The sequence below is a fragment of the Diadema setosum genome, chromosome 20 (genome assembly GCF_964275005.1).
Source record: "Diadema setosum chromosome 20, eeDiaSeto1, whole genome shotgun sequence".
Taxonomy (NCBI): Eukaryota; Metazoa; Echinodermata; class Echinoidea; order Diadematoida; family Diadematidae; genus Diadema; species Diadema setosum.
In genome coordinates, this window is record NC_092704.1 from 10,516,991 (window position 1) to 10,529,270 (window position 12,280).

The 12,280-nt window shown below is 39.4% G+C and overlaps 1 protein-coding gene across 1 annotated transcript; it reads left to right on the top strand.

Annotated features, from left to right (window-relative positions):
* The first annotated feature begins 654 nt into the window (after window positions 1-654).
* LOC140243384 (MOB-like protein phocein) lies at window positions 655-11,578 on the top strand. Its single transcript, XM_072323062.1, has 7 exons — window positions 655-712; window positions 4,313-4,375; window positions 5,377-5,520; window positions 6,355-6,441; window positions 8,151-8,230; window positions 9,964-10,075; window positions 10,420-11,578. The coding sequence occupies exons 1-7, from the start codon at window positions 656-658 to the stop codon at window positions 10,540-10,542; spliced, it is 666 nt and encodes a 221-aa protein (XP_072179163.1). The 5' UTR covers window position 655; the 3' UTR covers window positions 10,543-11,578.
* Window positions 11,579-12,280: the final 702 nt, after the last annotated feature.

Genomic DNA, 12,280 nt, shown 5'->3' on the forward strand with positions numbered 1-12,280 from the left:
TAACAAGCAAAATATTGAAAGAAAACTCCTCCCTTTTTTTTTTTTTTTTTTTTTTTTTTACTTAACTATCATTCAAAGTGAGTCAACTGAATGAGGAGAGCGGAAGAGAATTCACTTATATTTGGCAAAGAAAGATATTTTTGGAACTTGAATGCTTCATAATATTGGCGGAGCAGTGACCGCATTGGCAATGCAAATTATGACGTAATACCATGTCGCTACCTCATATTTAGCATAGTATTAATTAATAACTATTGCCCTTTCCTTTGTTTTACTTGCATTTCATATCGAAAATATTAGAGATTCCGAGAAAAAAAAAAAACTCACACACCACCCAACAAACAACAACAAATACTTCAATGTTATGCGTACAAGACATTGACAGAATAATTTTCCGCACTAATAAACTTATATTACACTACTAATTTGGACACAAACAAATATTATTATTAGTAATAGTAGTAGTATTTTTATTTTTTATTTATTATCTATTTTTCCCGGCGGTGCAACACAAACGTAACCGACAGGACTCTGTTTATAACGCCACCACCGTGCACAGACCTGGCACAGACCAGAGCGGGTTGCTCGCTCTGGCACAGACAGACAGACGCCATCTATTGGTCACAACTTATAACAATTTACTGTCACAACAATCATGGCGGAAAGTGAGATTGGAATTCTGCGGCGTATCCGCTCGGGAACCCGATCCGAGGTAAGGATTGCTCTCTAACATTTGCAGTACTTTTACTTAAAGCCTGTGTTTAATTGAAATGTAATTTTGGACAAGTATAGTTCGTAGACATGGAAAATCCGTTCATATTTTGTCCCGAAAGATCGATGTAGGGTTGATTGGACCCCATAATAGTCCCGTGTATCGAAATTCAGGTGTGTGAAGTCTCTGCTACGTAAATCAGTTGGGGCGTGTCTTCAATGTTTCTTTCCTAAATTTACTTCTTCTTCCATGATAGCGACCACAATCAAATTGCTGATTATCCTGTCACTTTTGGAATGGTCTATGTTGCACTGTACTCTTAAAATTCATTGGGAGGGATATAGGGTAGAAAACAATTGAGTTTACTACCACTAACGACATAGTCTACAGCAGGCGGGCCATTGTTTGATCCTTGAGGTTCTGAATTCTGTGACTGTGTTTAAATTAAAAATCATGTGCCTTCGCTCACTTCAGTACTACTATTTTCTTCGGGGCTGCGCCCCTGAGAAAATAGTATTAGGCCTAGTACTGAAGTCACCTCATCATGCACATACACTGTAATAACTGTAGATCTACAATTAACTATACACAGCCCAGTCGCCGCTGTACATACGTAGCGCGACAGGGCTGTACCAACGAAGCTCCAAACACGAAGAGGGTCCAACGATAGCATGCGATCGGATTGAATTTTGATACTTTAGATCATTTTTTTGTCACTTCAAACTCATCTGACGAACAAAATGATAATGAGACTTCATATCTATGCTATGAATATTGAAATTTAGATTTGATAACTTACCTAAAATGATGGTTATATGCAGCATGTGTAACGGTTCACGAACGGTACATCGTCTTTCACGCCAGGCCATTTCCAATATCCGGGAGGTCACATGATCTGAATGCCCTTTCAAAAGGTCGCGCTGTCGACCGTGCTGCTACACCAACACTCAAGCAGCGCATCGCACGCACGCAAAAGATTTCCGCAGAGATCAAGGCGCCATTTTGAATTCTGCAACGATGAACCCTGACGGTGTTAGGGAATCCGCCAGAAAGTATCATTTTTTGGTTCCACGGACTTATCACGAGGGCTCTCAATGGACTTACGAACCTTCTGTAATACAAGCATGCACTTAAGGTGAGTAACGTTTGGTAACGTGTACATTGTTTATAAAGAACGTATAAATTTTCATAAGTTTTGTAGTTGTGTTGTGGTTCCCCACTTTGTAGGTGCCCGCTCGTTGGTCAGACGCTGTATTCGCGTAGCGTATTAACAGCGTCTGGTCGGGCTAATCTACAATATGTAGCCCCGGAGACCGCGCCGCAAGGCGCGGTCCTGGCGGCTACCCCGCAGTTTAGCTGAAGTTAAAAATCACGAATAACTCCCTATTGCCACATACGGCGACTTCACAAATAAAGCATGGCTAAATTTCTATCATAAACACAATGACAATAAAAAATGAAATATGCATTACCCCATTGCCTTAGTTCTTCTTACCAATATATCTGGAAACTGCAAAATTTCCCACATTTTTTAGGAGTAAGCGGCCTGCCCTACTGGAGAGCTTTGCTGCTATTTTGAACGTGTATATCCATTAGTACGCATCTACGCATGCGTGAACAATGACGTCAACGTTGCGGATGCTCAAGGATATGAATAATGCATCATCGCACGGTGCATATAAGGTGAAATGAATATGCATCATGTAGAGAGCAATACAGCTGTCAATGCACGCGCACTGCATGAATGCATGCTGTGCGCATGTGCAAATGATTGTGAGTTTTAGTGAGCATCGGTGAGCTGAAGATATTTGCTTTATAAGACAACATTTTCTGCATCATAAGCAATGAAATGCATCAAACAGCCGCCGATGTGAATCATTTAGGTTTAATCGACCCATGTAAGTATTCCTAGTAGTTTTTGTTGAAAAATGAAGGAAATATAGTGCCGCAACGGTACCCGTTTTGTACAACGTTAAGATCTGAATGCGAAAACGGCGCAGCCCCAACGCTGCACGTTGGGGCTGGTCGCAGTTATAGATCTATGTAGGTTCAACCAGAACCTCTCAGGCCTGGTATTGTAATTTATATTTCATACGCAATCATACATTGACAATTGGTCTTCATACTCCACCAAATCTTTTGGGCACTAGCCAAGAGAACACCATTTGTATACCGGCTATAGATGTCAGGCTATGTAAAGCTAAACTTCCCGTTGGAGTGGTTAAAGACACTCTAAAGTTTGTCCTTTTCTTGCTCAAAGAATTGATTGTCAGGTAATGTCAGGGCTCGACATAGGCACCTAAGTGGTGAACTGGTGCTCAAAGAATTGATTGTCAGGTAATGTCAGGGCTCGACATAGGCACCTAAGTGGTGAACTGGTGTAACCCAGTGGTCCGGGGCGGGGCCACTATGTTGGGCCGCCAAATTTCCTAAAAGGTTATCTTATAATAAGGTCTTATTTACCCAGGGTATCCTCTTCAGTGTCGCCACTGCTCTACCAGAGGGCCCTGCTATTATTATTACCCTAGCGTTGCCAGGTACCCATCTCTACACCTGGGTTGAGAGGGACATAATGTACAATAGTGGGTAAAAACATCTTGTCCAAGGATGTAAGCACTGGGCGGGATTCAAACTCGGGTCCTCTGATCGGGAGTTGGGAGTCTTATCCACTATGCCACAGTGCCCAATTGGGCATCTACAATGTAAATTCAACATGAAATTTTGTATCTTTATTTTGGGCCACAGCATTTCTTTTTCATGCCACCAAAAGATTTCAGTAGCCTAAAAGGGCCACCAGAGAAAATGTTAGTGTTGAGCCCTGATTGTATGACTGTACATCTCCTGAAATTGAACAGTCAGACAAAATGAAGCATACATATTTTCAGGGCATATTGTCAATGAAAATTATCCCGAAGGTATTGCCCCTACAAGGGTGTGGATTGAGCTCCTCAATTCAACATTATTGACAAAATATACGTAGGTATAATTGTCCATGCATTTATACCCAGAGCATTTTTGTATATGTTTATTACTTAGTAGGGCTTATTATTATCATTATTGTTGTTGTTGTTCTTATTATTGTTATTATTATTATTATTATTATTATTATTATTATTATTATTATTACTGTCTCTATTGTCACAAGATATCTCTTGGAGATCAAATTCACGTCAAGTTCCATCCTGGAACGTTAGACTTCTAGTACTTTTCTGAGGATTCGCGCCGTCCCCAGCAATGCTGCTTTTTGAAGCATTTACACTCGATCGGGCGCACCCACAATGATAATAATAATGATAATAATAATAATTATCATTATTATCATTATTATCATTATTATCATTATTAGTAATTATTATTATTATTGTCATTATTGTCATTAATACAGTAGTTTTATCATTTGTGTTGAATAAATTACAACTAAAGTTTACACTTATATATTTCTGTGATGTGTGACCATGATTTTATACATTATCCTGTTAGTAGTAGACATTCTATTAGCCAACGTAGTGTACATACATTGTACATGCTGCACATGTGCTTGTACACTATTTTACCATACACATTTCTACATTGGTTTTCATTCATTTTGCATTATGGCAGGACTTTTTCTCATGGGAGGAGCAATCCTTTGATGAAATGGACAGTACCCTGGCTGTACAACAGGTTAGTGCCTTACCCTAGATGTTCACTATGAACACAATTCATTTTTGCCATTACCTCCTTGCGAATATCTACTTGGCACTATTTTGATGGATGTGTACAAGTAGCTTTTACTTTATTTATTGTTGCATCTGTTAAGGAGTAGACCTTAATTTAAGAAGTGCCTATCAGCATGAAATCCACAAAAAGTGTATTTGTTTGAAATGACCAGCAATAAACCAATTGGAAGAAAAAACATGGTAACAGCATGGTAACATTTGCATGAAAGCTAGAATCTCTTTATTGCAAGATTATACTGTAGCAAGAGCATCTGAAAGATTTTGAATCGAAAAGCAATAGACCATATCAAAAAAATAAGTGATAACATGGGAGTAACATGTAAATGAAAGCTAGAATTTCGATGCCAAGAACATCTGAAAAATGACTAAAATATCATGAACAGAATGTAGATGGAAAGGGAATGGTGAGTCTTCTCTTCCTCTTGCCAATTTGAGGAGTTGATGAGTCCCTTGAGATGTAATTTTCCATCAAAGATTTGTTCACTGTACAGTGTAGCTTGCAATGCATGTACCAAAATATAACAACACAACACAACACAACACAACACAACACAACACAACACAACACAACACAACACAACACAACACAACACAAAACAAAACAGAAACAAACATTGCTTTCAAAAAAAAAAATATAGCTGAGTTCATAAACAGTTCATCTGGCTCCTTGCCGCAGTGTTTGTTTGTGGTCTGATCAACAGCTTTTCTTTCAAAAAGTGGGCAGCTGGATGTGTACAGACGAACTTGTCCTCATGTATATGTACATAAGCATGTTAAAGTATTAGATATCATCATCTGAAAAAGCATTAATATGTTTGTCAGTCAACGTTTGATGTTGTGAGATTGTAGGTAGACATATTGTATTGCAACTGTGCATATATTTGTTTCAATTTGTTGCAAAATTGTGCAACATATTTGATATCCTGTGAATACCTGCACCACCAGTACATTCAACAGAGCATCCGTAAGGACATCAGCAACATTGATGGTATACTCCACCCACCGGAGGGGCAGGATGAAGGGGTGTGGAAGTACGAGCACCTGCGCCAGTTCTGCCTTGAGCTCAATGGGCTTGCTGTGAAGCTCCAAGTAAGTCAACACATGTATCAGGTTTCAACTCTTCATTTATGACGAGTACTATGATTGACGTTTATTTCTAATTTTTTTTTTTTTCATTTTACTTTCATATATTGGTTGCATAGCCACGACATGTGACCGACAGTCATATGACTTGTTGGACTTTGAAATTCTTGATTTTCTTGCGGGTATGTATACCCGGTACTGTATTGTATTTGAGGAAACTGGAGTAGGTACTGTCCTGTTTGACACCTCAGATATGATGTGATTGACTTTGATACATTTTACAAACACCCCAAAACCTTTTTCTTTGCTTAATACAATTTGGGACGAAACAAACTGTCTGTCAGTTGTGACTAACTAAGTTGATTACATGCTTGAAGTGATCTTAAAACTATTCATTTATTAAACTCAAACATAAAGGAATGAGTGTCTGTACCTCTGTTTATGTAGGTGCTGGGTACAGGGTTAACCCTAATTGATTATAACCAATGAAAGCAAAAAATGATCACTCTTTTATGGAATTTGACTGAAAGCAACATTTGCATTGAAATTGAATGAGAATTTATGTTTTTGAGCAATTTTCGGTCCGACGTGCATGTACCTTCAGTGTATTTATGCATAACTTTGAAACTGCATGCCTGAGCATTGCAAATTTGGTGTCAAAAGATGCGGGAGTCTCAAAAGAAAAAAGAAATGAAGCATTGCAGCAACATATTGTGCAGAATGTCGTGGGGGGGGGGGGGAGGCCTCCCATGCCCTGCGACCTAGTTTGAGTTAAGGGCTTCAGGCCATCTATCACTCTTATCACTGCTTTTATCCATTGTACGTGTACTCTCATAACAGAAAGAATGCAATCCAGACACTTGCACCCAGATGACGGCTACAGAGCAGTGGATCTTCCTGTGTGCCGCTCACAAGACTCCAAAGGAGGTATAAACATTCATACTGCAGTTTCAGATACAACATTTCCAATTTTCTTCCGTATATACAGGTACAGTACTTTCTTTCACAATCCTCTGGCAATTTCAGCATCGTACAGTGTATGCGGTGTTTGACTCTTTGCACGCCACAATGTAAACCCCCTGTGTGCCACATTATTCTGAGATTGCAACATGTCAGTACTCCGTTTATGCTAGAAATGCAGTACGGCAAAGTTGTAGAGAAAATTGCAAGCTTTGCTGTTATATACATGTAGACTTTTTTTAGCAGAGCAGGGGCTAGATTTCTTGCAAATAGCAAGTATTCAAAACATGACCCCAAAGCAGAATTCAAAATTGTATTCTTAGTCCTGATTACACTTTGTAGCTGTGCCGTCAAGTAAAGTAGGTCTGGGAGGCATGAATTGTTGAAGGCACAAGCTCGAGAAAAATATGAAAATCCGCTTGGAAAATCCCTACGGATCACCGCACACTACAAGCTATATGTGTCAGGAGTGGAATCACGCGTGACGCTTTCAATGGACTGTGGCATATTGTGTTTGATTTGTCCATCAGTTTGTGAGCATTTGCATGTTTGTGCAATATATGCAAAGTTGCCATGCAAGCGTGGCACACGGAGAGTTAAAGGCATAATTTACCATTAATTTGCAGATGAAGCAAAACCCAGTGTTAGTGCCTTAAAATAGTTCTAAAATGTGAGTTAGGGACAGAAACAATCACTGTAAAAATTTGAATCCGTATTATCGATGGTAAGTATTGTTAAACACATAAAATGTGCACAATAATCATAATAGAAATATTTCCAGACTGAACCGTCTACAGTTATGGTTTATTAAGAAAGATACTGATATCTCCTTATATTTTAGGCTTTTCTGCGAAATTTTATATGGTAGGATGTTTTGTGATTCAACAGACCTACACATATGCATCAAATGTGATATCTTCAAAATTTTTAAAATCACTGCTCCCAAAGGTAAACTGCACCTTTAGTAGGCTCAGTATGGATGTATTGAAAGGGAGGATATACAATGTACATGTATGAGGCAATGGGCCTTGTAAAGGATTACAGATGCCACAGTGGGGAATTTGTAAAGGCTTGAGATTAAGTCACGAGACTTGTCTTCTTTTCAAATGTGTCCAGCATTCCAGACAGTCTGTCCTTTGCTATTCCTGATGGCAAATTCTATAATTGTCATTTTATGCACCAATGTGTCTATATAAACAAAAACAAAACAAAACACAGCAAAGACCCTCTCACCTTGCTGTTTTATCTGGGTCTTGTAAACAGTGATAGACTGTGACTTACTGTACTCCATTTACTTATAGTGTGTTGGTTTACATAGTGCATGTTTATTATCAACTGGTGCAATTAAGATCATTGTTATAAATTTACTCTCAACTTTCCGTTTACTCTATTTTACTTTTTTTTTATTCACCCTTTTTGAAATATTGAATATAAGTTTTACAGGCATTCTTACATAATGTACATCATAATGAAATTATATTTTTGTGGTCTGGCACATCTTACAGGTGAATGCAGTGAAAGTATAAAAAAAGAAAGTACTATTTTTCTCAGCATCGAGGAACAGCGTTGCTTTTATATCATCAATGATAAAATCATGTGATGTGGCGTGACCAAATGCCAAGCAACAGAAATGAACCCTTTGGTTGCTATCTGTACATTGTACATTTGTCCTGCAGTGCCCTGCGATTGACTACACCAGACACACTCTGGATGGAGCGGCCTGTCTCTTAAACAGCAACAAGTACTTCCCGAGTCGGTAAGCAATAAGCTGTACATGTATGTTATAATGGCAATTTGCTTGTTGCCTCCCAACAGCCTCTAATGTTTATGGAGTCGACAAGCAATTCTTGATTGCTGACTTCACTACGGCATCTACATCAGTGTAGGGACTAGCCATTGGCTCTTCTGGTGTACACTGTAGCAAAGTGAAATTAGATTTGAAAGATTGAAGCCTTTCTGGACAGCTGTTGCTATGATGCCATGATTTGGCCTGTGACAATGTCACATTTGGCTATTTCAGGGTGAAAGGACAAGTTCACCCAAATATTCATGTGGAGTGAGTGAATGCAGTAATGCTAGTATAACACATCATTGAAAGCTTGTGGTGAATACTGGATTTAGGTACAGAAGTAGAATTAATGTAGGTGTGTTTCATACATAAAACATTTTAACAATTTTAAACATGGAAATGATTATAGTTCCATCATTTTTACAATTTAGGAAGCTATCTCCTAGATCCATAATGCTCTTCCACTTGCAAGTTGAGGATAAGCTCTCAGTATTAAAGTACAAGTACGAATATGACTAAATAAGCAAAGGTGAATTACGAACATAGTTAACCTTTTGTGTGCTTTGAGAGCAAATTGGCACAGAAGACACCATAGCATGGTATACAAATTGTGAATAGTCACCTGTGTGATGGTTCAAGATTTCGCATTAGCTGAAAGGTAGAGGCACTCTATAATGAGGCGAAGCCTATTCGAATAAATATGCATCATCTTTTTATGCAACACCTCGAACGTCAGTAGATATGGTCCACACAGATCCTTGAATTTAGCACAGAAATGGCAACCATTTTTCCTTGAAAGGCGACTCAGTAGCACAGTCACAGTCAGCCGTGTACACATATGTGCGTTTGTGAAACCAATTGGTGGAAGTTGTTTACAAAACTGAGTGGCAAAATGTACGCTTGTAATTGTTGAGTGTGCACAAGAAATGTTTGTTTATTGTGACATCAGAGCCATGCAATGGCGCAAAAACTCAATGGTGAGTTTAGCACTGGAGTCAACAGAAATTGGTGACATTAGCCCTGCGATATCCATTTTCGCTCTCACAAAATTGCACAGCCGACAGAGACAGTGTGCGATGGAACTTTTAACCACATGTCATGTGATGGGGCAGTCAACCAATCAGATAGCTACATTCTTTCCAGGTGTTGTATAATATACAAATAATGAATGTTTATGAGTGCAATGGACAGAATATTTCATGAGCTGAAAGATGAAATGATCCATTCAACGAGGCGCAGCCGAGTTGAATTGATCAAACATTTCTTCTTTCACCATATGAAATATTCTGTCCATTGCACGAATGAAAAATATTTATTATTTGTTTTATATAACGCCTAAAATAGTTCCTTGTCATTTGATATTTCAGAATCTGAAATCAAGAGAGTGCTCAATGAGCGCTTCACGATAGCGTGCTGTCGCATACACACACTGCAAACGCAAGCGTTTTACACGCATAGTGTGCCGGGCTCTCGGCGAGCGTGGAATGGAGCAAATCGTATGGATCTAAAATTGCACGGTAAATGGATCCAAAATTGCACGGATGATGACGTCATAGTGAAATGGGCAGAATGATCACTGTCAAACAACCAATCAGATGATAAGGATCTCTTCAGGCATTATATAATACACACTGTCCAAAGTGCCCAGTACTGAAAGGGTTAATGCCTGTAGACTAATGCATGAATCTCTATTTTGGCAGGGTGAGCATCAAGGAGTCATCGGTAGCCAAGCTGGGCTCGGTGTGTAGACGCATCTACAGGATATTCTCCCATGCCTACTTCCACCATAGAACCCTCTTTGACGAGTATGAGGTAAGTCTGTGTAGAGGAGAGATGTAGCAAAGATGTTTTTGTACACTCTTATTGGTTCTATAATATTTTTTTGGGTACAGTCTGCACCAGTCTAGTGGAGAATGTAATAAAACTGAGAAACAAAGCTAACGAAACACCACCTTTTCAGTCAACACCTACAACAACACCTCCTATATACGACACATTTCCCATAGACACTTCCCCGAGTATACTCGGGACTCGTCCTCCACGGGTTAAGGTAGAAAGTGACCGCACTTTGTCTTTGTTGTTGTGATCTAGCTTACATGCAAGCATCATTATTCTCTTCTTCCCTCCTCCCCTCCCCTTGCCACCCCCATATTTAGAATGAGACTTTCCTCTGCCGCCGCTTCACAACGTTCGTCACCAAGTACAACCTGATGCCCAAGGACAACCTCATCGTTCCCATCCTGGAGGAGAGTCAGTCGACCACCGAGAGCGAAGCGTGATGACCGCTCCAGTCCGGCCCCGCCTCCCCTCTGTCATACCCCCCTCTGGACAGAGGGTCTCCTTTTGGTCATCTCAGCACTTATACATGTTTTGTTTGGTTGCTAAATAATTCTTTGTGTGCCAAGATGTAAAACCCCTGGGCCCCGTTTCATAAAAGATGTTAGGATGTCAACTCTTGCTGGAATGACAACTTCCCATAGCAACAGCCAATCACGAAGCTGGATTTTTGTCATTACCATGGCAATTGACATTCCAGCAAGAGTTGTTATCATATCAACTTTTTATGAAACGGGGCCGTGTATTGTGAGACGGCAATCCACGACTGCTTTTGGGTTTTTCAAAGCCATGTAACTTTTTATAGAAGCATTTATGCTTGAAATGCAGTACGACAAAGTTGTAGAGAAAACTGCAGGCTTTACCATGGTGTGACTTTTATGACAAGAGTATGGCTATGAAGCTCATTATATGTATTGTGGCATGCAGGGATCTATTGTTCGGTTTGTGCACAGTTGTTTGTTTGAGCAAGAAATGCATAGTTGGGAAGCCGTTGAATGAGTCGAGCATGCAGACAGGACACGCAAAGTGTTGAGGATTTATGTGCAGTAACTGAGGAAGAACAAATATGGCCCTCCTAGCCAAATTGTAACATTGGCTACCCTACAGAAAACAACTTCACAGTTTCATCAAGGATACCCGTGCAGATGGATATTTTGTCGATGGCCGGGACCAAACAGAATAGTCTCGATTCAAAGCCAAATTTGGGGTTTTTATGCTGACGATGCTGACCACAAGGAAGCCATGAAGATGCTTTCTAAATATTTTGTTCTACCACTTGTATATGTGACAAAATCTGTAAGCCCTGGTTGAGAAAGTAGCGTGTAAGATACAGGATACATATCATCACCTATTTCCAGTGAATATTGTAATGGAACTTTAAAGGGTGTGTACAGTTCTGGTCGAGGTGAAAATTTAGCCTTTAACATTTTGCGAGATATTCAGAAACCACTCTATGGGATGTCAAAGAGCATGCAATTCTAAGGGGTATCAGAAGTTTATTTGATGAAAATCGGCTTTGAAATAGCTGAGATATCCAAAAACAGTGTGAAACAAAGAGATCCTAATAAAAGCGTGGCCTGTCGCCTTTTATTATTATCACTTTTTTGGATATCTCAGCCATTTGAAAACCAATTTTCATCAAATAAACGTTGAATCCTTCTTAAAATTACATGCTCTTTCATATTTCATACGAGGTTTCTCATTATCTCACTTAGGAATGTTCAAAACATGAATCCCCACCTCAACCAGTACTGTACAGTCCTTTTAAGTCATGACTACCATCATATCAATTATATACTTTTATTTGAAGTTTTGAAATTCCTTTTAAAAGCAGTTATGTATTCATTTCATTTTTTTTGTTTGTTTTGGAAGTACACCTTTGAACAAGAGTGATATACCTCCACTGAAGGAATTGATGCAGACAGTGATTCTTGCACATCACTAATTTGTAATATGGACTTGTAAAACCTTTCCAGCTAAGGGCCTGTCCATGAGAGCAATGCAAAGCACTGAAATCATGCCATTGTTGCCTCTGCCAAGGTGGTAGTGTTTTTTGGCATAGTTGGTTTTTTAGTAGTAGCCATGATAAAAAGATCATGGGTGTACATACTCGAGCAGGATTCGAACCTACGACCTCCTGATCACCGGACAGGCATCATCTCGACTAGACCACCGAGCTGT

What these genes read in the sequence shown, in the direction of transcription:
- LOC140243384 (XM_072323062.1), top strand. Translation starts at nt 656, where the DNA reads ATGGCGGAAAGTGAGATTGGAATTCTGCGGCGTATCCGCTCGGGAACC. An exon ending in GGCTTGCTGTGAAGCTCCAA is followed by an intron (nt 5,521 to 6,354) that starts GTAAGTCAACAC and finishes CTCTCATAACAG; the next exon opens with AAAGAATGCAATCCAGACAC. An exon ending in CTCACAAGACTCCAAAGGAG is followed by an intron (nt 6,442 to 8,150) that starts GTATAAACATTC and finishes TTTGTCCTGCAG; the next exon opens with TGCCCTGCGATTGACTACAC.